The 26,536-nt window shown below is 58.2% G+C and overlaps 1 protein-coding gene across 1 annotated transcript; it reads left to right on the top strand.

Moving 5' to 3' along the window:
• The first annotated feature begins 8,674 nt into the window (after window positions 1–8,674).
• Window positions 8,675–24,462, top strand: LOC141275970 (uncharacterized). Its single transcript, XM_073789319.1, has 5 exons — window positions 8,675–8,698; window positions 10,085–10,257; window positions 10,482–10,778; window positions 11,279–11,399; window positions 24,202–24,462. Exons 1-5 carry the CDS (start codon window positions 8,675–8,677, stop codon window positions 24,298–24,300), a joined length of 714 nt encoding a protein of 237 aa, XP_073645420.1. The 3' UTR covers window positions 24,301–24,462.
• Window positions 24,463–26,536: the final 2,074 nt, after the last annotated feature.

The following is a 26,536-nucleotide window of genomic DNA, read 5'->3' as shown; positions in this document are numbered from 1 at the left end:
GGGGGGCACGCAGAGACCCCGGGACACCGGGAGCTGCCCTGCCATCCCCACCCCGGCCCCTGCTCCTCTGCGCGGGCCGCAGGTTCCAGGCAGCACCCTCGGCCCGCGGTGGTAACATCTGTTCAAGGCCCTGGCACCTCTGGACGGGGACAGGGTGGCCATGTGCTGAGATGGCCCCCAGGGACCTTGCACGTCCTGGGTCCTCACCCGCTTCCTCTTTCCTTTCAGCATGTTCCTGGAACATCCTCCTGCTGTGCCGGCCCCTTTGGAAACACCCCCAAGACCCAGTCTGTCTGAGCCACCTGGGAGAGGCCCCCCTGTCTCCCTGGAGCCTCTGCTCTGGCTTCACCCTCTGGCTTCAAACCAAAGGCCCTCAGCGTTTTTTCCCTCCAAATAGTTCACCTGTATTTTTTAAAGCTCGTTTCTGCACTTCCTCTAACCTGGCACCTCTAATGCTACCCTCGGCATCTCTTTATTTTTCTCGTGCAGCTTTTATTTCTTTATTCTTTCCTGCAGACTCCCGAGGCTGTTTCCACTTGCTTTCTATTTTATTCATCCATCCTGTAGGTATCCACCTGTGAGATTGTGATTTATTTTACACATATGTATGTATTTGGCCTTCCTCTGTTCCAGGCACAGGGGTCCTAAAACTGTAGGAGTTTCCTAACTGATAAACTATAAAGCTGTCTTTTGTTGTGTTAATGAGGTCACTTTAGGAAAGCTTCTAAGGTTGCAGATTGGTTGCCAGGAGACCAACCACGTGGTTACAGGGTTGGAAATTTCAGTCCCACCCCCGACCCCCAGGGAGGGAAGAGGGGCTGGAGACGGAGTTCAATCGCCAACCACCAAAGATGTAATCAATCCTGTCTGTGCAATGAAGTCTCCGTAAACCCAAAAGGATGGAGTTTGGAGAGTGTCCGGGGCGGTGGACACCTGGAGGTGCTGGGAGCCTGGCGCACCTGGGCAGCATGGAAGCCCTTCCCCAGAGCCTTGCCCTTGCATCTCTTCTCTGGCTGTTCCTGAGTTATGCCCTTTTTTAATAAACCCATAATCTAGTGAGTTTCCTGAGTTAACTGGTCAAACCAGTTTAGCTGGTTTCCTGAGACCTGTGCGCTACTCAAGCAAATTAATAGAAACCAGGAAAGGGGTCCTTGGAACCTCAGATGTATATCCCATGGGCCGGAAGCACAGGTGACGACCTGGGCTTGGAATTGGTGTCTAGAGTGGGACTGAGCCCTTACCTGGTGGGGTCTGACACCAGCTCCAGGTAGATGGTGCCGGATATGAGTTGAACTGCAGGACCCCCAGCTGGTGTTGGGGCATCGCTTGGTGGGGGGAGTTCCCCCAGGGACTGGGTGCAGCTCTTGCCGCTGTAAGCGATGCTATCTAGGTGTTCTCGTTACAGAGACTGCATTTTTCATGCTGAGTGTTTCCACTCGGGCCTTTTTATTTCTTGGTTTTATTTTGTACTGATAAATCTTCTTTATCTGCTTAGATGTAGTTAACATAGTTATTTCTAATCCTTGGCCAATCCACTTTAATAAGGCTGATTTACATGATAATCTTGTCTATTTCAGGGTAGTGACCGGCCCATGCTTCCGTGTGAATTTTAAAAGGCAAAACTCTTTTTTAGTAAACTTTGTCAGATGAGTATACTATTTATTTCTCAACAACTACTACAACACATAAAGTCAGCCTGTATAACTTGTACAAACAATTATTAAACATGAAATAATAAAAATTTAAGTTTTAATCACAATAATTAGAAACTCTATGGCACTAGGATATAATATTTATACAAACATGCCTTGCTTTTGGCTGAGAAAATTTTCAAAATGCATTTCATTACTTCCTGGCTTCAATATTGCATTTTACAACAGGTCCCTGATTTGACAGTTTTTTGTGACACTGTGGATCACAGGCAGTTTTAGGGACATTTTGAGAAGCTACACTTTCCACTAGCAAATGATACCGGCATAGTTGCGTATGTCCTGAGAGATTCGAAATTATTTAGAAATGTATCCAATAAATTACTGCTGCAAATCTATCTTAGGACTTGAATGGGAGTCATCCAGTTTTAGAAAACAACCTGAAATTCCTAGATTCTCATACACTGATCCCCCGCTGCACCCACCCGCCCCCAGCTGATATCACCTTCTTACCATGCTCAGCGGTAGATTCAGTGTAGACACGTTTTATGTGCTGGCAGAATTCAATTCCTCTAATTTTCAGATTTCATAAGGCATCTGGGAAACTGGAACGGCCATAAAATTATTTCAGTCTCAAAACTTTATTTCAAAATTATTATTGTCTCTAACACAGAAAATAAATTATTCTTACATTGTTTTACGTTTCAAAGATGGGCTGAATATAAGTTGCACAGGTAGAATGAGCATTCTTTTTTCTTTTCCTATTATTTTCTTTGTCGGCAAACTTGGCATCAACTGTCAAGAGGCTTTGTCATCTTTATTTTAACATTAATAATATGTCATTTTGTAAACATGATTGCTTTCTTTTTATTGAAATAATTTCTTAATCTTTCAATAACTTTCAGGGCACTGTGTGCATTGAAGTTTGGTTCTTGCATAATTTTGCTACAACATTACTTTTATTTAAAACATTTTTTCACATCAGTACAGAGCAAATACAATTAAAAGTGAGTGAAAAGGTATAATTTTGTTGTGTGCCGTATACTTTCAGTAATATCAATAATTTCCAAAGGAATGTTGGGCACTGCCTCTCACTGATTTCTTGGATATCTCACAAGTATCTCAGAAACAACACATCCTGAAGTTAAGTCCAGTCTCGACACCGTCACCCGCCTGCTTCCCTGCAGGGCATGGCAGCCCGTGTTCACGCATCCCTGACGCTGGGAAACAGCATCCTTGAATCCCTTCCGTTTTTACTTTCTGAATCCTTAGCAGGTCTGCTGACTCTGGCCTTTCCTAGGTTGGCTTCCTTTGACTGGAGGCTCTGGGTTCTCTAACCCTAGAGTCTACCGGATTTATGTATTGATTAACTAAGGCAGTGAATTCACTTACAGACCAGGGGGGAATTCCATTTTCTACAACACATCCAAGCAGGTTCCCCAGTGACTTTCCATCACGGACTCCGCCATTTTCCTCCTCGCTCTGCAAGGAGCTGTAACACACTCGGCAGCGTGTTTCCTGCCCATGTCCCCACTGCAGGGCACGACGAGCTCCAGCAGGTAGAGAGACATGCCAGGTAGTTTGCAAGGATGTCCATCTGGATGCCACTCCTAAATGGATAACATTCCTGAAGTTTTGAATTGTAGAGGCTAAGTATCCACATCTAGGCATTTGCTCCCTTCCAATACCAATTTCCCAGGGGTGCATTTCTGTAATCTTCTAAGTGCTGGATGGGAGGTTCGAGCTGGATTCCATCTGGTTTGTTGTCTGAGGTCAGTGAAACCCCAGACACTGGTCCCAATGTGATGTTAGTCTTTGTTCAATGAGGAGACGGTCTCTCCATCCTTTGTCAGCCCCACACTGGAGACGTGGAAAGCTTGGGTTCATCTCCCGCATGCCGTGCTTAAATTTCACTTTGAAGTCTTTCCCCTTGAACGCCGGCACCCACTGGTATCTGATGGTGCTGATAACGTCGCTGTTTCTAAGCTGGACGCTCACCCAGGCTCCTGGTGGCGCCAAGGGACAAGGTAGCCACACCGCAGACCACTGGAGCAAGAGCAGCCAGCACGGCCGCTGGGCTCCAGGGCATCGGATGTGGGAAACCTCGCGGCTCATCTCCCGGCTCAGGTGGGTTGGAAGCCAGATCTGTTCTGAAAATATTGCCAATTTCGTCTAGGAGAAACCAGGGCACCTAGTTCCTGGCATTTGTGTTGCCACCTCCTAGTTTAAGCCTAAAAATGGGGATTAAATCAAATCACCTGGGAAGCAGCTTTTATTTTGCTCGCCTCTACCCTGCCCTGCCTCACCTTTGACCCTTGTCCTGGTGAGAACACCCGCGGGTCAAGAGAAACACAGAATTAAAGAAGGAGAGATGGGGGATTGCTTTAGGTGTATGTTAGGGATTCAATTGTGTCCCCCCCAAAAAAAAGGTATGTTGACATCCTAACCCCTGAGACCTCAGAATGTGCCCAATTTGGAAACAGGGTGGCTGCAGACTTAATTAGTTAAGAGGAGGGAAGGCCCTAACCCAAGCGGGCTGGTGTCCCTAAGAGAAACGGAGAGAGACATGGGGAAGGACACACAGCCCACTCTCTTTCTCCATCGTCACATGGCCTTCTCCTCCCTGTCTGTGTGTCTGTCTTTGCATCTTTCCTCTTCTTACAAGGACCCCGGTCACGTGTGATCATGCACCGCCCCGCACCCCCCCCCCCACCCGCCCAGCATGACCTCATCTTAACTGAATACACCTGCAAGACTCTACTTGCATATAAGGCCACTTCATTGGCACCGAGGCTTAGGACATCAACATGTTTTTTGGGACACAATTCAGCCCACCAGTATCCTTCGTGACCCCATCCAGGGCTCCAAGTGTCCCCCCAGGGGGGCGGGTAAGCGCAGCTCCATTCTCCCCCCTCCCGCTGGCAGGAATCCTGTCCTGGCTGCTGCCCCCTGTGGTTTCCAGACCACCCAGAAGTCTTGCTGGAGTGTCTGCACCCCAAGAAACTCTCCGGCCCCTGCCCTGTCGGTCCTCCAAACCTCACACAGGCACAGCCTTCCGAAAGGTCGCCACCTTCCAATACATGTCGAGGTCCTTCACGGCGACAGAGAAGGGCCCAAATTCTGTGGGGAGCCAGCTGGAGAGGGTGTGGCGGGGCTGAATGCTTGAGCAAAAGGGACACTGGGGGCCTGGGGACCTAAGTGCTCGGCCCAGAGGGCCTTTCCAACAGAAACACACACGCTGTCATTTCAATACGTAACTGGGATTTTAAAAGCTAATAAGATACTTTGCATTTTTTTCATGCTAAGTCTTCCAAATGTGATGGTGTTTTATGCTTACTGTACATCTCACTTTGGACCAGTTCTATTTCAGGTGGTCAACAGCCACTCCTGGCTGGTGGCTGTCACGTTGTCCAGAGCTCCAAACGCTGCTCCAGCGCCGCCCGCTGAGCGGGGGGAGGACCTTAAGCTACGCCCACAGCACCTCTGCTGCTCCTGCTTCCACTTGGGGTGGGCTAGACTCCCTGAGCCGCTCTGGCCACTAGAATAAAGGGGGACGTGACAGGGTGTGCCTTCGGAGACTTGGTCCTAAAGGGGACTGGGACGTGGTCCTCATTGCCCTTGCTGTCCTTTTGGGAAGACACAAGCCCCCTTCAGAGGCCCACATGAGGCGCGGCGAGCTTGGCTATGAGCCAGGTGCGTGGGCCGTCCTGGAGGCGCACCTCCTGCCCAAGCAGGCCTTCGGGTGGCCCTTCCCCCAGCACCACTGCTTCCCAGCCGCTTTGTTCTTTAAATGGTGCACAGGGCCGCTTGCCTCTCTACCACCTGGAAAGATATCCTACGAATGAGAGAGAAGGGAAAGAATTTTGTCAAAGCGATGGTGAAGAGATCATGATTTTGACATTTTTTTAACTCTTAAGTCTTCAAGAATTCTCTTCTATGCCCGCCCTCCCTTTTAGTACTTATTTACATGGGCACACATCCTCGTCAGCCCACAGCACAGTCCCCTTTTGAAAATCTGTTTTGAGCAATTTTAGGTTTTCAGAAAAAATTGAGCAGAAAATACAGAGAATTTCCATATACCCGCCTCATCCTTCCTCCAATTTCCATATACCCACCTCATCCCTCCTCCAATTTCCATATACCCGCCTCATCCCTCCTCCAATTTCCATATACCCGCCTCATCCCTCCTCCAATTTCCATATACCCGCCTCATCCCTCCTCCAGTTTCCATATACCCGCCTCATCCCTCCTCCAGTTTCCATATACCCGCCTCATCCCTCCTCCAGTTTCCATATACCCGCCTCATCCCTCCTCCAGTTTCCATATACCCGCCTCATCCCTCCTCCAGTTTCCATATACCCGCCTCATCCCTCCTCCAGTTTCCATATACCCGCCTCATCCCTCCTCCAGTTTCCATATACCCGCCTCATCCCTCCTCCAGTTTCCATATACCCGCCTCATCCCTCCTCCAGTTTCCATATACCCGCCTCATCCCTCCTCCAGTTTCCATATACCCGCCTCATCCCTCCTCCAGTTTCCATATACCCGCCTCATCCCTCCTCCAGTTTCCATATACCCGCCTCATCCCTCCTCCAGTTTCCATATACCCGCCTCATCCCTCCTCCAGTTTCCATATACCCGCCTCATCCCTCCTCCAATTTCCATATACCCGCCTCATCCCTCCTCCAATTTCCATATACCCGCCTCATCCCTCCTCCAATTTCCATATACCCGCCTCATCCCTCCTCCAGTTTCCCCTATTACTACCGTCTTCTACTGAATCAGCACATTTGTTACAACTGATGAGCCAATGTCGATACATTGTTATTAACAGAAGTCCACGCATCGTTTGCTTCAGGTCACTCTTGGTGTGTACTTCCCACGGGTTTGGACAAACGTATAATGACACCGTTACGGTATCATGCAGAGTAGTTTCACTGCCCTAAAAATCCCCTGTGCTGTGCTTATCCCTCCCTCCCCCACCTCAGCCCCTGGCATCCCCTGATCTTTTCACTGCCTGCATAGTTTTGCCTTTTCCGTATAGTTGGAATCACACAGTACGTAGCTTTTCAGGTTGGCTTCTTTCATTTAGTCGTATGCATTTAAGGTTCCTTCATGTCTTTTCATGGCTTGACGGCCCACTTCTTCCGACTGCTGAATAATATTCCATTGTCCAGATGAACATAAATAAAACCAAGGTTTATTCTATTCACCTACGGAAGGACATCTTGGCTGCTTCCAAGTTTTGGCAATTATGAGTAAAGCTCTTATAAATATCCACGTGCAGGTTTCCTGTGCAGACGTAAGTTTTCAGTTCACTTGAGTAAATACCAAGGGATGTGATTGCTGGATCGTATGGTGAGAATATGTTCAGTTTTGTAAGAAACCCCCAGACTGTCTTCCAAACTGGCCGCACCATTTTGCGTTCCCACCAGCAACGTGTGAGAGTTCCTGTTGCTCCCCCTTTAAAAACAAAAGCAAATAAACAAAAAACATCTTCTTGATAACTGTTCTCTTTAAGAGGGAAAAATCATTTGGAAAGGCAGTGGAGCCACCAGGGTCCAAAGAGAGAAGTCTACATCCAGAGAAGCTTTTTGAAACAACAGAACAAAACAAGCCTGGTACCAGGCTTCTGGAAGAAGCCCACCCTGAAGCAGAACCAGCAGTTTGTGGGCCGGTTATTCAGGGAATCTGTAGAAACAGCTGATCAACAGTGAGATGGGCCCCGGGTGGAGCTGGAGCTCTGCGCCTTGAGGCAAGGACAGTTCTCCTCACCGGCATCCTTAGGCGAGGCTGCAGTGACAGAGCTGAAATTCTGTTCTATTTTTGCGGCTAAAAAACTGAGGATGGAGAAATCAACCGGCAATGTGTCTTGTTTCCTGGAACTAAAGCATTCCCTCTTCCAACAGGTTGTTGGGTGTTTTTCTTTGTTAATTCTTATCAAGTAAGAAATAATTTGATACTTATTATTTATTTGATACTTATTATTTGCAAATAATTCTTCTTATTACTGTTAAGAATTATTCATTAACAAAAAAGACAAGCCAAAAAACCCTAAAATCTTACTACTTTTGATGTGTATTCATGTATTTCCATCCAGACATTTTTCTCTGTAAATATATAATTAAAAAAAATTATTTTCCTTCCCTCCTCTCCAGGCTGGACATTTTATATCTTTTTCTAGGGAGAGAGAATCATTAAACTCTCAGCTAGAAAGGTTAACAGCCATTGCTCTTTAGCATATCATGTTTATCACATAGGAAATTGCCTTGGGCCTCGGAACTGCATCTCCAGGCTGGTGCTACGTTCCAGCAAGTGCACCAGGGCAGCACCAACTTGTTATTTTAGCACCTTCTAGGAAAATGAAACTGTGCATCTTAGACTGAACTTAGACTAAGTTCACTGTTGCCCAGTTATTGTGACACTGAAAAGGTCACAAAGTAAATTTTAATTTCCTTCGTTAATTATGTAAGATAATTGTCACCATGTGTAATAACTGCTCATGGATATTAACATTGAAACTTGGAATTATATGACAACTTTCACAAAACAACCTCAGACATAGAATTGCGTGCAGGGCGTCTTGTGACAATTTGGAGCTTATGAAGATGTAAAAGGAAGGGAAACATTGAGCTAATTCACTCAGAGAGGGGATCCCAGCCACCCCCTGCTACCCAGTGGAGCATCAGGAAGATGGATGCCCTTCAGCCCCATCTCTGCTGAGGACAGGGCAAAGGAGATGAGCAGATCAAGGCCTCCTGGAGACGGGTATGGACCGTGCAGATCTGGATGGCCAGCTAGGGATTCCAGACAGTGAGCCTGGGCAAATATGGGAGTTGTCACGGCTCCCCTACAAGCTTATAAACCAACACAGACAAAACCAGAAAGCACCCAGACAACGCACATATCCAGGCATCACGACACCTGGACTCCAAGCCTTCTTGAGGTTTCTGGAACATGCTGGTCTGTGCTGCCCTGTCCCCAGCACCAAGGTCTTCACCGTTCATGGCACCGTTCTTGGCACAATGGCAGAGGCCATCCTCATTGACGTGGGTCTTTGCTCTGTCACCGCTGCAGCTAGAAAGGAAGTGGAAGGGCTGGAGGGGTAAGTTAAGACCACCAGAGCTCCTCCCTGTGAGACAAAGGGCCCGGTGCTTTGCACATGTTTTACGTTGTTGATCTGTTCTATCTGCAGATTGTCTTGTTGGGTGGAAAAAAGGAGAGAGGCCAACGCTTCCTTAGCCCTTACATGCCAGGCACTTCTGAATGTTTTACAAATATTAACTCAATTAATCCTCAGACCCCTCTATGAGTAAGTACTATTATCATCCCCTTTTTAGGCAAAGAGAGGTTAAGTAGCCTAAGATCACATAGCAAGAAAGTGACAAAGCCAGGTTTTGGACCCCACAGTCCGGCTCCGGAATCTACGTGCTTAGCCACTGCGTAATACTTCCTCTGCCAGTTTTCACGTTGGGCTGATCCCATGAGATAGTAGATGAAGCTGTTTTGAAAGGTGTAAATGTAAGGGCAGAATTAAATAAGTGTAAGGGCACAATTTATAATGGTTTGCTAATAAATTCATTTATTCAACAAGTTTCTGCCTGCCGACGAACGAGACTCACCCGCTGAGTGTTGACTACATGGTGAAGGGCAGACGCAGCAGCAGGACACGGTGGATCTCTAGGCTGTGCAACGGGGGAAAGCCTTGGGCCCCCTTACCCGAGTTTTGATCTGTTCCAGCCCTCACTGTCCTGCTCTATAAAATAGGAAGATTGGTCCCTGTCTTGCAGAATTCAGCATACTATTGAGCACCCAGTAGATGGTTGGCATTATGAAAAATACCTTGTACCCAACTACAAGGCTCTCACCGTTGAGTGGGGGGGGGGGGGGGCACCTGAAAAATCACACTGCAACTGAGTCTGTGAAGTAATTGAGGTTTGCAGTGCTGAGAGCGTCCCAAGGAAGCCGTGAGTAAATGGAGCTGGGGACAGCTTTACCCCAGTTGTCGGTTTGAGTGTGACCCCCAGGTACGAACTTACTCACTGAACAAATAACCGTGAGCTGCCAGCCACTCTTCTAGGTGTTTGGGTCTCCGCAGCAAACAAACAGAAATACCTGCCCGGGTGGGGGGGACTTGATCAAAATAAAAGAGTAAATAAGGTAATATACTAGAAGCCGACACGAGCTATGAAGAAAAACAAAGCTGGGAATGGGTGAGGTTTAGGGTTCAGGACTGCTCCCTCGCAGCCCCTCCCAGGGCCCTGGGCCTACTTTTCTCTCGACATCATACCCCAGCCCTTCCTCGGGGTCCTGCGGCTGCATCAGCTTCGGGCCCCGCGGCACTGGAAACGGCGTGCATCCCTCCACGCGCGCGCCGGGCTCTCCCACTACCGCCTCGCGCGCGTCCCACTGGTGGGTTCTGGGTCCCCCCGCAGGTCACCAGGTCCCTGGGCACACCTCCGCTCGCCAGGCACCGCGCTCCGCGCTGGCTGGTGGAGGTCCGGCGGGACGTTTCCACCAGACACCACCGGTGCGCCCGGGCCCGTGCAAACGCCGGAGAATGGGACCCAAGGACCTTGCGACCCCGTGAGGCTGCACCCTCAGCAAGGTGCGACCCGGGATGATCAAGCCCCGCGGCCGGGCCGTCCAGCTGGTCCGGCGGGGAGGGAGGGCCGCGGTGGTGGGGGGTGAGGAAGGGCGGGGCTGGGAGAAAGGGGGAGAAGGCGGGGCGGGGGCGGGAGGAAGCGGGCAGTGGCTGGGGCGCCGGCCAATCCCGAGCCCGGGCACCTCCCCCTGGGGATCGTCCCCAACCGCCGGCCCCGCGGGTTCCAGCCTGACTGCAACCGAGCTGCGGCGACGTTCAGTCCGCCGCCCCGGGACCCCGACCTGGACCCTTGCCCAGACCCTCACCCCGACCCGGATCCGGACCCCGACCCCGAACCGGAGCCGGACCCGGAGCCAGGCCCGAAGCCAGACCCGGACCCTGACCCAGACCCGGACCCTCACCCCGACCCGGACCCCAACCCGAACCCAAATCCTGACCCCGATACGGACCCCGACGCCCACCCAGACCCCGACCCGGACCCGGAACCGTGAACCCTGTCTGGACCCCGACTTTGATCCCCGCAGGTGAGTGTGTCAGTCTCCGCGGCGGGGGGCACCCCCTTCCTGCGACCCCGGCCCCGGCCCCTGTCGGGGGTCCCGGGGGTCGCGGGCACCGGACCCGACGGCTGTCACCTCACCACCGTCGCCTTTCCTGGTTTACGCCTCTAGGTCCCACCCAGAGGCGAATGTCAGGACCCTCCCCCGGGCCTGCTATCGCCCCTGGGCGGCTTCTTACTTAGAGACCCGGTCCGGGCCCAGGCTCTGCGCGGAGCGGTCCGGCGCGTCCCGGCCAGCCCTTCTAGAAGAAGCCCCCGGCCCCCCTGGCACCCCCTGGACCCCCGGCCCCCTCCGGCACCCCCGCCCTGCACTCCTTCCGCGGCTTCTCGCAGCCCCATCACCACCACACCCACACCCCACGGTGGCCCGTGCTCCCGACTCAGTCCGGGGCTGCGGCGCTGGTCTGCATTGGCGGCGCGGCCTCCTTTATCCGCCCCCCGCACCCCCCCCCCCGACTCTCCATCCAGGTGCGGCCTGAAACGTGGGCTTTCTGAGCTCCTTTGGAGAGGGCGCGACTCTGAACGTTGCCTGAGGCTGACCTGGAGAAGCCTGGAGGACCTGCAAAAGCACCGAGAGGGAGACACCCAGGTGAGGGGTACCTGCCTGCCTGCAGGGTATGGGATTCCCAGGGGGACTGGAACTTCGCAGGTCACAGGGTCGGGCTGTTCTGGGTGATTTGTGTGTGGGGGGGGTGGCATTGGCGCAAGGCAACAAAACGACATTAGCTGTGAATCACCAAGTTGAGGGCATTCCTTGGTTCAGCTGCGTGGCCACAGCCCCTCTCTTCTTCCTCCCCAGAAAGGAAGGCTGGAGCAGAAAGCGGCTGGGGAGTGGGGAGGGGCTGCGGGGGAGGGGCTGAGGCCCGCGCTGGGGTCAGTGGGTGAGTGTGTCTTCTTCCACCTTCCGAGTTTCCTTGAAAGGCGAGCGGACTTCTCTAGGACGCTGCTGGTGGGGAGCTGGGCCTTTCCATCGGGAAGGGGGCTGCTGGCCACTTGGCCCTGAAACACCCCTGTCTCCGCTTTTCTGTGGAACCTCGGCCCCCTGCCTCCATCAAGTATGGACGAATGTGACTGAAGACAAAAAGGGCCCTGTGTCCCGCGCCCACCCACCCAGTCCCAGTGTCCTTCCAGCAGAGGCAGGCAGACAAAAGGAAGTGGGGGGAAGGCCCAGCCCAGGCCCCGCGGCTGTGCTTACCTGGGGGCCGGGGTGCGCAGGGCCAGCTGCGTGCTTGACACGAGGAGGCTCTGTAAGCCACGCCCCACGTAACATACTTGTGTCCAGTTCATTCCCCTTGGACTTTCAGGGATCTTCTGGTGACCAGGATGTGGTGACGCGAGGGCACAGAGGCCCCAGCCACCTGCTGACCTGGGTTAGGTTATTAAAGTGGTGACCTGGTGGCCCAGGTGGGCATTTTGTGGCAGCCCCTTCCCGGCCTCTGGGCACGGGCTGGATGGCTGGTGGGTATGTTGAGGTCCACGCCCCGACGGTGGGGCTGTAGGTGGGACGTGCGGGGCTGTGTGCGTGGCAGGGCCCTGTGGCCCCCAAGTGAAGAGTGGCTTTTCCGAGAGCAGCTGTCATCAGGTGCCGGTTCTCCCGGACTCCAGCCTGGCACCGAGCAGTCCCTGCAGTGAGCGGGAGACGTGAACCCGAACCTCAGGAAATCCTAGGCCTCCCAAGACCGGGAAGACAGGCCCACTAGAACCTCAATGTGTTTTTCAGCAGGACACGGCAGGGTTGGGTGGCCTGCCGGCTACTCAGAGGGCAGGGCCTGGTCGCCTGTCACCTCACCCCAGCCCCACTTTAGCCAGGACTGGTCTGCCCCACGGGGACTGTTTGGGGCACCCTGCCCTCCTCCTAACAGGGGCCTGCGGAGGGCCCCCATTTCCTCTCTTCTGGAAGCAGTAACTCCCCAGGAGCTTTAATCCGCCAGCCGTCGCTGCGCCATTTTACTCTCGAGAAGGGCGGGCTGAACGCCAGCCAGCCGTGTTGACAAGGTGCAGGCCTGCGGGTTTCCCGTCTCGGCCGCCTGATCCCGCCAGGAGGGCCGTTTGTGCATCTTCTTAGGCGTGGCTGCCCCCCCCCCCCCCCCCCCCCCCGCAGAGGTGGCTGGCACCGCACAGATGCGCCCTGTGCTCAGGGCGAGCAGAGCTGCTTCTTGACTCCTGGCCCATTGGTTTCGAGGCCTCAGCCTTTTCAGGAAGGTGGTTGGTTTGGAAAAGTACAAGACTTGCCTACACAGAATCGCTGGCTTCCTTAAAGTTTGAAGTGTCCCTGACGCAAAGACCGGGTACTTTGTACTTGACAAGAACTGTGCCTTGTTTTCGAAATGACTGGATTTTGAGGAGCTGGTCAGGTCTCTTCCGTGGCAGGACCGCGGGGCTGGGATGTTCTCAGATGACACCTGCTGTCTGAGGGTGGCTGTCACTCAGGAAAGTGTCGGGGTCACCTGAACCTTGTTCTCCCCTATCCGTAGAGCACACAGTGTGACCCAGGCACCTGGGCACGGCTGAGGGTGGGCGCCAGCAGGGAGGGAACGTCTCTGACTACGGGAACCTTGTATCTCCCTACACCCTGCACTCAGCCCCTCCCCAGTCCCTGCACCCTGCGCTCAGCCCCCTCCCCAGTCCCTGCACCCCTGCGCTCAGCCCCCTCCCCAGTCCCTGCACCCCTGGGCTCGGCCCCCTCCCCAGTCCCTGCACCCCTGCGCTCAGCCCCCTCCCCAGTCCCTGCACCCCTGGGCTCGGCCCCCTCCCCAGTCCTGCACCCCTGGGCTCGGCCCCCTCCCTAGTCCCTGCACCCTGGGCTCGGCCCCCTCCCCAGTCCATACGCCCCTGGGCTCGGCCCCCTCCCCAGTCCATACACCCCTGGGCTGGGTCCCCTCCCCAGTCCCTGCACGCCTGGGCTCGGCCCCCTCCCCAGTCCATACACCCCTGGGCTCGGCCCCCTCCCCAGTCCCTGCACTCCTGGGCTCGGCCCCCTCCCCAGTCCCTGCACCCCTGGGCTCGGCCCCCTCCCCAGTCCTGCACCCCTGGGCTGGGCACCTCTCACCCTGCAGTCCACACCCCCCTGTGCCCCTGCTGGGAGGCCCAGCGGGAGGCTGGTGGATCAGTCAGCGAGGCGACTCAGTGAGCAAGTGCGAGAGCGACTGTGGCCGTCACGACACAGATGTGTGGACTGGGGTGGGGAAAGGGGGCCGCGCGCCCTACACCAGTGTCAGCGCCCCAGGGACCCCGCCCTCTGCTCCCCACACAAGCCCAGACGCGGCCTGCGTGACCATGCTCCCTGTCCTGTCTACAGAGCACGACAGGGCCCAACACCTGAGGCTCCCTTCTCTAGGCACCCGTGGAGGGACCCCTGGCGGCAATGGGCAGCAGCCCCTCTGGGTGGGTCTGGGTGGCCGCTGGTTCCCGGGGCACCACCTGCACACACGGGCCTGACTGTGATGCTGACATTAAGCTTCTGTCATCACCAAGGGGGTCGTTATTCCAGTTACTTCGCTCGACAACATAATGGATCAGGAAGCAGAGAGGTTTACAGGGTGCCCGCAGGCCCCAGGGCCCCAAACCCTGGCGGAAGGACACCTAGAGTGTGATCCTGACAGCACGGCACACGCAGGAGGGAGGCTGAGCGCCGGCAGGATGAGCCCTGAGGCCGCGGTGCCTGCCTGTGCGCCTGGATGCCCAGGGGACCCTGCCCTTGGCCATTTCGTCCTCGTTCCCTGAGGCCACGGCCAAGACCCCTTGTCGGCGCCTCCCTCCCGGCCCCACCCAACAGGGAGAAAAGTCTGGGGGGAGCGGGTGAAAGTCAGTCCTTTCTTGGAGGGGATCTTCACAGGTGCATGCCCTGTGCCACGAGTCGAGCCCCTGCCAGGACACAGGGCTGAGCGGACCTGCCTCTGCTCTTGTAGAGGAAGCCACGGGTGACCCTGCAGCTTGTTCTCTGCTCCCGAGAGAGGGACGTGGCCCTGGGCTTCTCATGCGTGTGCACCGGGCAGCTGGCCCCAGGGGCAGCGAAGCAGCCGGTCACAGACCTGCCCTAGGAAGTATGGGGCGCAGCACGGGAGACCAGCCCGAGGACACGGCGGGCACAGAGGTCTGGCACACAGGAGTCCACGTGCCCGGGGAGATACAGGGTCGGTGCCAGGTGGCTGGCGGCCAGAGGCCAGTGGACGGTGGGAAGGGGCCTTGGCCTGAGGTAGCGCATCCCAGGCGGAGGGAACGGTACTCAGGACGGCGCAGAGGTGGGGTCCCCAAGGTGGGGGGACCCTGAGGTGGGGAGCCCGTGCGGGCCGTGGTGGGAAGGCCCCGTAGAATTCTGGACGCGGAGAAGGTGAGGGGCTGGGCAGGAGAGGAGGAGGTGGAGGACGACAGAGCCCGGCCGCTGCGCCAAGTCAGGGGGAGACGCCCTGAGGGGCAGGGGTGCCTTTGGAGGACTTGCCCTGGGCGGGCGGCAGGCGCATCCCACCCTGTTTCCAGACGTCTGTCTGGGCAGCTGTGAGGAGAGGGAGGGAGGGAGGGAGGGGCGGCAGGGGAGCAGGCTGCTCTGTTGGCCCAAGCGGGACACGTGGGCGGCACAGGCCAGGCTGGTGGGAGGAGAAAGGAGGGGAACGCCAGCGCGTGGCACAGGGCAGAGAGGAGGTGGGACGGGTCTGCTCCCCTGGACCCAGCAGGCGGGGTGCCCTGGAAGGGAGGGGGGCAGAGGACCGTGCAGGAGCCCCCGGCCTGCCCGCGTGTGTTCCGTGGGGCGGCACCAGGATGCAGGAATGTGGGTTTAGATAAATAGAATGGGTGTCGAACATGGGGGTTTAGTCGTGGCTCTCCGGGAGAGAGCTGCATTTTGAGGGGCTGGATCGCGACTGAGGGGCGGGCCAGGCGGCAGGGCTGCAGACCCAGGAAGAGCTGACGCAGCAACTCGAGTCGAAGGCCGTCTGGAGGAGAATGGCCTCCTCCAGGGACCTCAGTCTTTCCTCAAGGCCTTGGACCGCTTGCGTGCGGCCCGCCCACACTGCGGAGGCTCACTGGCTTTGCTTAAGTCAGCTGTTTAGACCATAACTTCACCCCAAAACCCCCTCCGAGCAGCCGGACACCGGCTACGGGGCCCAGCCAGGTGGACACATGAGGGCTGGGCAGCCACGAGGCCGCACGTGGTCCTCTAGGCTGGGCACGGGCCTGTGGGCCCCTTTCGGGTGCTGGGGCCCTGGGGCCTCAGGAGCGGCCAGCTAACTCGTGACTGGGACCCCGATAAGTAAAGGTTTCCCCCGAGCCCCAGCACACACTCCCAACGCGGGAACAGCGATTTCAGGGAGCGGCGCTCACCACGACCCACCCAGCTTTGCCCCTGGCCGGTTCGCAGGCTCGGGAGTTTCCCGGGTGGCATTTGAAGTTGGCTCCAAACGTGGAGGGCGGGAGAGACCAGGAAAGAGGCAGACACCCGGGCGGCAGGTGCAAGTTTACTAAGCAGGGACTTGGGTGCGACGCCCATCTCGGGCACCCCGCCCGCCAGAGTCTCAAGTTCACACGGAGGCCCTGACGGTCCGGCTGAGTTCACCTCCAGAGGGCCTCAGCCGCGGCTCTGACACCGCCTCTCCTGCGGGAACCGGCGGCAGAGCCTGCGTCCGAGGGCGGGTACGGAGCGTCTGGGTCCGGCTGGTGGTCAGCCGGGGTCACGTTCTCTCGATGGCCACCTTCACCGTGGGGCGTCCGCTGGAGGCCTCGCGCTTCCTCCGGGCCGACACGCGTGTGTGACCCCGATCACAGGTGAAACGCGCTCCTCCGGGGCCGTGGTCGATGAGCCGGTGCAGCCCTGGGGGCCGGCAGGCAGGGGCTGGGACTCGGGGCGGGGGCACCAGGCTGCTGGCCGAACCCCTCCCAGTGACCCCGCAGGCCACGTGCTGGGTGCAACATGAAAGGTGATGGAGACCCTTCGGGGGCCCCCGTGTAGGAAGCCTCTGCTTCCCCAGGAGGTGCCCCCCGCTGTGGGCCTCAGGCCACTGCTCCGTGAGGTTGGGCCCTGGACCCTCCCCAGTCTGGGGACCTCTGTGTCCTGGGCTGACCCTTGGCTTTGCCTTTGAACGCGCAGGGGTCCCGGGGCTCACCCTCCAGGCAGAGGGAGCACTGGGCAGCGCACACCTGCAGCAGGGTCAGGGCCCCAGGCCAGAGCGGCCCCTCCCCCCACGCACCCCCTCCCCCCCCGCCCCCGCCCCCGTAACCTGAGGAAGGTCTGGGAAGCTCGCAGGCAGCAGCCACTCCCCACACCAGCCAGGGCCCCCCCCCGCCCCCCGGGGTCCACACTGCGTCAGGCCTGCCCCGTGCGGCCTGGGCACGTCCTCGGGGCACATGAGGCCCCGTCGGCGGAGTGGACGCCCACTCATCTTGGTGCTGGAGCCCCCACTCAGGCATCTGTCCATCTTCCCGCATCCGCGCCTTTCCCAGAGCTCTTGCCAGGTGACTAGTTGACCAGATAAGCTGGTCGCTGACAGGGGCGCTCCCCTGGGCCCCCAGGACGGTCTGCCCCCGCGGCCTCCCTTGCCTCCTCCCAGGGCGCCTCTTCCCCAGAGCAAGCGTCTCTCACCCCGATGCTCCTTAGGTCTGAGCGGCTCTCTCTCAGCTTCGAGGGGTTTTTGCCGTCGGGATTCGTCCTTTGGGTTCTGGAAAGAGAGGACGTTTACTGGTGCTGGACCCTGAGACCGGGCTCTGGGGTGGGTGTCTGTGCCCCGCCCACACGTGGAGCGCCCTCAGAAAACACCCAGGGTTTGGAAAAAACATTCCTGCTCCCTGGGAAATAGGATCGGGCTGTCGGCTTCGGATAACTGGTCACCACACCCGCCATTTCCCGCCCACCACGGCTTTGCCCTTAAACCAGCGCCGTTTCATGAATAATGGTGCGTGTTTCAAACTGGAACTGTTGGTTTGCTGCTGTTGGTGTGAAGTTGGTGTGTATTTGAAATCGTTCTCGATTCTTTGCCATTAACAGCAACGTGGATGAGTAACGTCTTTGGAGACGCGCGCTATGCAGAGGCTCCCGCCCTGGCTCTTCCCTGGTCTCCCGGAAGCAGGCGCCAAGCGCGGCTTCTCCGCTGGGCCTGGGCTGCTGCAGGGCCGGGAGCTGGGTGTTCTGAGGCTCCATATGACAGGTGTCAGGACCCGCTGGGCCTGGGCTGCTGCAGGGCCGGGAGCTGGGTGTTCTGGGGCTCCATGTGACAGGTGTCAGGACCCGCTGGGCCTGGGCTGCTGCAGGGCCGGGAGCTGGGTGTTCTGGGGCTCCATGTGACAAGTGTCAGGACCCGCCCACTCTCAGCAGCAGGAGGACGAGCAGAAGAGCCGGGCGTCGGAGCCGCGAGCCCGGCGGGCTGGGCACCCCGTCTGTGGCCAGCCTGCCTGTACAGGCCCAGTGTCCTGGTGCCCAGGGGAACGGGCCCAAAGTCGCCTGGAGCTTGGGCCGGTCTGGCCTGAGGCTCAGCCTTTCCTCAATACCATGCTTTCCTAGCTGCGGGCTCAGGTTTTCGTTCCACTTCTCAGCCGTCCACAGCTCTCAGCAGGGGGCGCCGCTGCCTCGGCGGAAGGGTCCCCCCGGGGAGTCATGCAGCAGGGAGGGGCTGACGTGGGCGTCGCTGTGCCGCGTGCCGGGCGTTCTGCCTGCCTGCGGGAGCTCGGTCTGCGGTTTTCTTGCTGCTCAGGACCCCGTCTATAAGCTTCCACCCCTGGCCTGTAAACTCATAACGTGAAGTCGAGGAGAAGCAGGCGCCGTCCCCTTTCACTAGAGCCGTCTTGTTCATTCTCTCGGGAATTGCAGGACGCCTCATTTCCTGCTGCAGGGGCTGGGGAGGCTCTGCCCCTCTGTGCTCCTCGGGGAGGTCTGCACTCAGGACTTCTGTGGTCCAGAGCGAGCCAGGGCCCCTCAGAACACACGGAGGACCCGCCCGGGCATCCGGGCTGGGAGGCCCCTGGCCTGGCTAGCCCTGTGGAGGCAGGGTGAGAGCAGCACCGGCCAGGTGTCTCGGTTCTGGTCTCGGTGATTGGTTCTGTTCCTGGGCGCTTCTCTCGTCCCTTTTGTCTTACGGGACGGCGTACAGAAAAGCGTTTGCAAAAGTTTAAAGTGTAAATATACAGAAGTGAAATGTAAAATGCATTATATTTAAAGAAAGTATGAAAGTGCAAATGTGAGGCCTCAGCCAGGCTCCCCGGAGGTGGAACCTCGCTGGGAAGGGGCAGGAGGCGGTGACAGGCGAAGGTCAGGCTCTGCTGAGCAGGGAGCGGTTCAGGGACTCCTGAGTGGGAGGGGCTAGCTAGCTCGCCAAGGTCCCCTGCCAGCAAGTGGCTGGTGAGGACACGCGTCTGTAGAGCACACACACCTCTTACACTGAACGAGGGGCGCTGAGGTCACAGCACACGACACATGAGACAACAGCCTCGTTTCACTCCACCCGCCAACAAGAGGAGCTTATGTGTTGGATCCCCCGGCCCCAGAACTCAGCTTCCTAAGCGAAGAAGCAGAAAGTTCTGGAAGAGCAACACTTTAGGTGGCTGTTCCGAGTGTCTCATCATGAGGGAGGGTCCAGATCTCGTGAATTCCACTCCCAACACGTGCCCTTAACAGCATCTCCAAAGACTTCCAAAGACCTTTTGGCCTCTGAATGCCCTGGTGTGCTTCTCCGACCTGAGAACCCATTGGCGGTTCTGAGAAAAGCCTCAGTCCACCTTGGTTTACATTTCTCGGGTACTGCTGTGACCTTGAGCAGATGGAAACCTTGGGGTTGGTCCAGGGAACCTGAGCCACCTTGTAAAAGTCAGACAGACCTATAAACTTGGAAGGATCCTTGTCAGGGTCTACAGTGACACTTCCGCCTAGGAAATGGGCTTGGTCGTGGCCAAGTGTAATACCAAGTGCACTGGTCCACCGCCACTGACAGGGCTTCTCTTCAGGCCCGGAGAAGGGGGCGGGGGGTGGTATGTGGGATGGCCGGATGGCCATGACCTTGAGTTCTCAAGGAGGGGGGGCGTGTGATGGCCACGGCCTTGAGTTCTGAAGGGGACACAGGCCAAGGTCCAGGGGCTTGAAGGCCGAGGTAACTTTCAGGACTCCGGTCTCTCCTTGGTGGGAGGTGTGCGCCGTTCTCGGGCTTTGAGCTGGAGTGTGTGATCTGCCCCGTGTTTTAGCAAGAACTGGGGGCTGAGATGTTAAGAGCACAGGGCTGGGGGCTGAGAGAGGAGACTTTGGGAGCCCCTGCGCTCGTCCAGGCTAAAGATGAGAGGGGTGTGGACCAGGCAGTGGAGGGGGCGTGGCCGGAAGGTGCTGGGCGTGGTTTGATGATAAAACCGTGAGGATTTGCTACCGTCTGGACTTGGGGTGGGAGAAGAAAGAAACCAGGCCATTCCCAAGCCTGCTGTCCAGAGCAGAGGGCGGGAGGGACGGAGCGCGTGGCTGAGGGGCTGTTTTTGTTTCCCAGGGACTCGGGGGCACCTGGCAGCTCGTCTGTGGGCTCAGCAGACGCCTCCCGGATCAATGAAGGGATGGATTCCGCCAAGCACAGGGGTGACCTGCCCCACGCTGCCCGGCCGGCACCGCGTGTCCCGTGACCTTCTGTCTTGGCCGAGGTCCTCACGCCTGTTTCAGGGCAGAGTCCTGCTTTCAGATGAGCAGGGCCGCTGTGGCCAGGTCTGCGTTTGGGTCTCCGCGGCCCGCACGGGACCCTCAGAGGCCTCGGGCGGGTCTCCCCCGAGCGGGTGAGATGCGCTGCCCCGTGTGTAGAGGATTCAAAAGAAGCAATAAAACGCACTGGACAGGTCTGCTTTCCTGCCACCGTCCACGGCGAGTGTCAGCCGCACACCCGCTCCGTGTGGGGTGGGCCGTCCCCACCTCGCCCCTCTGCCCCGCGCCCGCCAGGTCTCTTAGCACAGGATCTGCGGAGGTGCGGAGACTCGGGGACCCCTCCCCACGTCACCCCGCTGCCAGTGGCCAGTCCGGGGTGGAACCCGTAGCCTGGCGCTGGTGTCAGCACCTTCCCTGCCCCGCGCGGCCTCCCAAGGGAGACAGCCCCAGCGTGTGGCCCTGGCACCTGGACAGCCTTTTGCCAAAATCCACTGTACTTTCCAAAGTGTGTCTTTCTGCTGAGCTGCAGCTCCAGTGTCCCTGTGCGTCAGAGCAGTGGGACAGCGTGGGCTCCCAGCGAGGGTAGGCGCTTACCCAGGAGAGCCGGCAGGCAGGCCTCGAGGGGCAGAAACGAGTCACCCAGCAGCAGACAGACAAATACGTCACAGGCACCTTGGTTCGGACCACTCACAAGTGGGAAGAAGTCAGCTTCGCTAGACGGGGTCGAAGGCAGGCGCTCCTGCAGCTGAGCTGCGTGCACGGCCGCCCACTGGCCAGGGCTGCAAGCGTGGGTACTGAGCTGCTCCCCAAAGCCCTTGCCCTCTGCTCCACACGGCCGGGCAAAGTGCCACCTGTGCACAGCCAGCTTCGCTCTTCTGGGCGTGTTGGGGGCATAGGGGCTCTAGTTCCTAAGTTCACAGTCATGGTAAGTTCAGCACAGAGAGGAGGCTTCGCTCTTCTGGGCGTGTTGGGGGCATAGGGGCTCTAGTTCCTAAGTTCACAGTCATGGTAAGTTCAGCACAGAGAGGAGGCTTCGCTCTTCTGGGCGTGTTGGGGGCATAGGGGCTCTAGTTCCTAAGTTCACAGTCATGGTAAGTTCAGCACAGAGAGGAGGCTTCGCTCTTCTGGGCGTGTTGGGGGCATAGGGGCTCTAGTTCCTAAGTTCACAGTCATGGCAATTCAGCACAGAGAGGAGGCTGGCGGGGAGGGAAATCCAAGAATCTGCTCTCGGGGCAGAAGGGGGAAACGGGAGCTGGGGGTGGGGCCTGGGCCACTGCCCAGCTGTAGTAACTGGCCGAGTCCTGTCCTTTCCTGCACTCCCTCCTCCCATCCTGGGTCGCCCCAGAGCAAGACTGAGGGTTGATGCAGGGCAACCCCAGGGCTCCTCTGCTGACCTTACGGAGCTGGTGACCGCGACAGGAGGTTACAGCTGGAGCACAGAACCCCGAGTCCCAAACTGGAACAAGCCCCAGTGTGCCCAGCCAAGTAACAGCTGCAGCCTTTGGACGAGCCCCCGGCTCCTCCAGCCTCAGTGCTCTTATCCCTGCAATGGGAACAAGGAAGTCCTTGCCCCCGGCTTGTCATAAGATGGGGGGGGGCCATCAGCGTGACTCAGAGCCAGCTCTCCCCAGGGACACCCCAGCCCTGCCGTCCTGCGGCGGCGGGGGTGGTTTCTGCAAACACCAAATTCTGTCCACCGCCAACACCCTCCGTCTGTCTGTGACCCACGCTCCCTGCCCCGTTCCCAATTTCCAAGTTTGTGCTCTGGGCGCACAATTTAAAGCCCGGTGCAGGAGGGGTGGAGGGCCCCAGCGGGTGACGGGGCCACCATCCCATCCACAGGGGAGACCCTACCAAAATGGAGGGGGTACGAGGACAGTGTCTTGCTTCACCCCTTTAAGTGACGTGACCCAAGGAGAGCCGACATTAGGGGGAAAGTAACTGAGGGCCTCAGGACCGCTCCCCCCACGCTGGCCCCAGCTGTCCCGTTCTATGCCTCCGAGGGGTTGGGCTTAGGGTTCCCCGTCTTGCTTGCTGGCAGGAGCCCCGCTGGTGTGCGCAGCTCTCACAGTGAGAGGTGAGATGAGACCCAACTCAGTGGTGGGAATGCAGGGATGAGATGGAAAATGGGGGTGGGGATGTGCTCCAGGGCGGCTCAGGGGACTGTGACCAGAGATGCTGGGACGGGCAGTCCCCCCAGCACCCGCTCCCCTGAAATAACACAGTCCCAGCTGGGGGGGGGGAGGGGAGGTCCGAGGCAGCTGCAGGAAGACGGGGGGCGGGGCCTTAGCAAGGAGGTGGGGGGTTGGGAGGATGACAGGAGGGCGCAGTGAGCACACCGCCACAGGCTCCATCCAGGACTGGGGCCCCGGCTGGGGGCGAGGTTCACCCCTAACAGCAGGGAGCCCTCTTTTCCTAACTGATGTGACCTTTACATTCTTCCTGATGTTCGAAGTTACCCCCATCCACCGCGCCAGGCGGAGATTTCGAGTGATACGCTGTTCTGGGGAGGTGGTGTCTGGAGGGGGAGGGGTGCTGGGCGCTGTTCTGGGGAGGTGGTATCTGGAGGGGGTGGGCGCTGGGCGGCTGGGAGCCATGGAAGGTCAGGGAGCAGGTTTGCTGGAGCAGCGGCAGCCCCCCTGCGTTTCCCACACCCCGTTGTCATGGTCTTCAGGGCCGGGCCACGCGTCCCTTGTTCTCTGCAGAAGACTCGAAACCTTCGCCGGAGTCCCTGCAAATGACAAGCGTCCTGCAGGACAGGCTTCCTGCCTCGGGCTCACATCAGCTTCCTCAGCACCCCGCCCAGCCTCGGAGCCCACGTACCGTCCCGCTGGGCCCCGCAGGCTTTCTGCGTTCATTCACAGGCACCGCTGACCACAGCCGTGTGTGCGTCGGTCCTGGGAGGACAGAGCCCCGTCCCCAGCCCCCTGCCCAGTGGGACCTTAGCTGTGGCCTCACTCCCAGCCTTAGCATCCAGCCCCCTAAGACCAGAGGCGGCTCTGCAGCCCCGTCTGCGCGTGCTCAGCGCGTGGCCGTGGTCTCTGCTGGAGGGTGACCGTCCCCCGAGTCAGCCCCGTAATGAGGTGGGAGCTGCGGAGGCGTATCTCATGGGGCTGCTCGCACCTCCTTCTTTCCGTGGACTCAAGCCCTTGGCAGGAGTGAGCTCGCCTCGACCTTGTGGTGGGCGCCACCCTGTCGCAGAGGCCCCGCTCCCCTCAGACGGGGAGAAATGAGGCTCTGGCCCCAGGGGCTGCCTCTCAGGTTCGAGACCTTGTGTCCCTGTGCCTTGCAGAGCTGGGTCCCGGGAGGCTGCTTTGTTTCTGCAGGGCTGTGCACTGTGGTGATCTAAAGGGCACAGTGACTGGAGCTGGGACTGACGCAGAGGGAGGGTGTGGCTCCTGTGTGTGGGGGAGCGTTTCCTGGGGGCGGGGGACGGGGATGGCTTCTTGGGGCCGGGACAAGCGCAGTCTGTTTCCGGGGAGCCTTGCTGATGCGGGGCACCGCACACACCTCCACCCACGCTCCCCCTTCCTGCGGGCTTCGTCCTCCTGCAGCCCACAGGAAGGGGCAGCGCGTTCAGGGCACGTTGTGAGCATTTGCTGCCTTGGGCTTTCTTAATCCAGGGGATATGAGGTTTTCACACTCGTGAAGCACAAACACAGCACGTGTCCCAGCCCAGGGTGCAGATTTAAGGAATCTTTGCTACACGCATCGCTCCGATATTTCCTACTCAGCTCCATTCCCGGCCCGGTGACGGTGGCAGCAGCAGTGTGACGGGCTTGTTTTAATCTGACGTCCGTAGGGGCTGGTGGTCCTGGGACAGGCTGTTTCCCGGGGGAAGAAGCAGAGGCCTGAAATAGAAGTTTCCTTCAAATCTTGCCAAGGCAAATTGAACACGTGAGCCAGCTGACCTCACCAGCCACCGTAGTCCTTTCTGGGGCTGCCGGCTGGCCCCCGCCTCACCTGCTGCTTGGGGTGAAGGTCCCCGGGCACCCCCTGTCCTCATCCCCTCCACAGGGCTTCAGGGCAAGTGTGGGAGACCCTGGCTTAGGGAGTCTTGAAAATAAAGTGTCACACGTAACACACGAGTTGATTTATATTAAAGACTAGGAAGGACTCGGGTTTCACGGAAGAGGTGTTTCACTCTGCTGCCCCCCCAGTGTGTCCCCATGGGGGCCGGGCGCTGGCGGACTTCCTGCTGCCAGCCCGCACCCTAGTGTGGGCGTCCAAACCTGCTGAGCCCGAACTCCGGGGCCCAAACGGGCCCCCAGCCATGTCCACGCCCTACACGGTCGGCCCTTACGTGTTCCCATGTCTCAGCAAATTCTTCCAGATCCATCTCTGCGCCCAGGGACGCGGGACAGGGCAGCCCCTCCCACGATCTGACAGTTTCACTGTCCTTCCCGCCGTGCTTCTCAGATGCCTTTACTGTTCGGGTTAATTCATTTATTTAATTTCTTGTTCAACTAGGTTGGCTAATTTTCTGACTTCATAGAATTTTGTTCGCTATGGTTCATTTCTCTGAAATAGAAACCATTCTAGAACACACGAGAAAGGCACTCGTCCTTGAGATGCGCTTCTCTGCCCCGAGCTCTCGTTTTCATGCCTCCTCTTCCTGGGAGCTGCGTGGGCACTAACAACGCAGGTGCCCCACAAACGGGCAGTGGACCCGGGAGCTTTGTCGCACTGGCATCAGGCCCAGGGAGCGAGCCCCGAGGCAGGCTCCCTCGCTCACAGCAGCTCCCCGCTGGACTGGGGACCGGCAGGAGCTGCGGTGCCAGGGCGAGTTACTGGGTGGCTTGGTTTTAGAGAGTTGCGTGAGAGGGACATGGGAGCACAGCCTGGGGGCAGCGGTCTCCGGTGAGTGCTGGGAGGTCCCTCCCCAGGGGCCGGGGGCCTGGTGCTCCTGTAGCTGTGGTGGGTCTGGCCCTCATCCCACTGTGTCCGCTAACGCGGTCCCTCGGCCCCCTTCCTTTCTTTGTCTGTCACCATCGTGTCCCTGGATCTTAGCCTGAGAGTAGGGCCCAGAGGCGCCCTGCGATGTGCCGTGTGAGGCCTGTGGGTGGCAGGTGAGCCCGGGAGCCCTGCTTCCAACTGCGTGGCGGGCGGGGGGCGGTGCCAGCACTTGCTGTTGGCAAATGAGTTCGCCAGGCGCTACTCCCCGCAGGGCGTCGCTTTGGAACCCTGGCCAGCTGTCAGCTGGAGGAAAAGCAGCTGGCGCACCAAGGGGTGGACGATGGGCTTGCACGCCGCCCCGCACCCTGCTCTTGGGCCCTGGGTTTTAATGGAGGTCAAGAGGTGGAGGGGGCGGCAGACGCAGCATGGCCCGCCCGCGTGGGCAGCAGGCAGCGCTCCAGCCGCCTAGCCTCTCCTCTGGGCCTGCTCTTCTCAGCCCCACAGGCACCCGGGCCCTGGACACCCGCGGGGCGACCCCTCCAGTGTCTCCGTCACCGGGCTGGCGCTGTGAGGGGTCCTCAGTTCCCGTCGCCCAGCAGAGGCACATCGGGGACCCCCCAGCGCTCCACACCCACCTGCAACTCCCGACGGCAGTCAGACCCCTGCGCTTCCCCAAATGCTGACGTCTGTCATTCCTGAGTGCGGGAGTCACCCTGGACGTGTCCGTGCGAATGAGCACTTGTCACGTGACTCTGGGGGGGTTCTTAGAGACGCTGTAGCCAGGGGCCCTGCGCAGCATTTGGTTCTCTGTGCCTCACGTTCCCTAAGGATAAAATGAGCAAAATACGCTGCATCTGGCCAACCGCCTTTTCAGGAAAGGTGACAATAAAAGAAGCACTTTAAGAAGCGGTGTGAGAACGGCCCAGGGCGGCTGGGCTGGGATGGGCGCTTCACTGAACGCCGGATGGGTCAGGCCGGAGGCGCACCAGAGGGGGCGGGCAAAGTGCAAGTGGGCGTAGCGGGGGGGCGGAAGGCAGGCGGGCCTCCCCTCCCCAACCGCTAACTAAGCAGCTCGACACCTGAACTCCCTAAAATGGGCCATTGCGGCCATCAGAACTGGCTCCGTAAAGGGCAGGCGAGGCACACGGGGAAGGGTCCACACGCGGTACTGACGGTGCAGGAGAGCCTGTCATCAGGGCACTCACACGTGCACACGCCCGTGTGCGCACGCACACGCACAC

Source organism: Tursiops truncatus, chromosome 12 (genome assembly GCF_011762595.2).
Source record: "Tursiops truncatus isolate mTurTru1 chromosome 12, mTurTru1.mat.Y, whole genome shotgun sequence".
In the NCBI taxonomy this organism is placed as follows: domain Eukaryota; kingdom Metazoa; phylum Chordata; class Mammalia; order Artiodactyla; family Delphinidae; genus Tursiops; species Tursiops truncatus.
The sequence above is the reverse complement of the archived record's forward strand: the minus strand, read 5'-3'. Positions and strand labels throughout refer to the sequence as shown.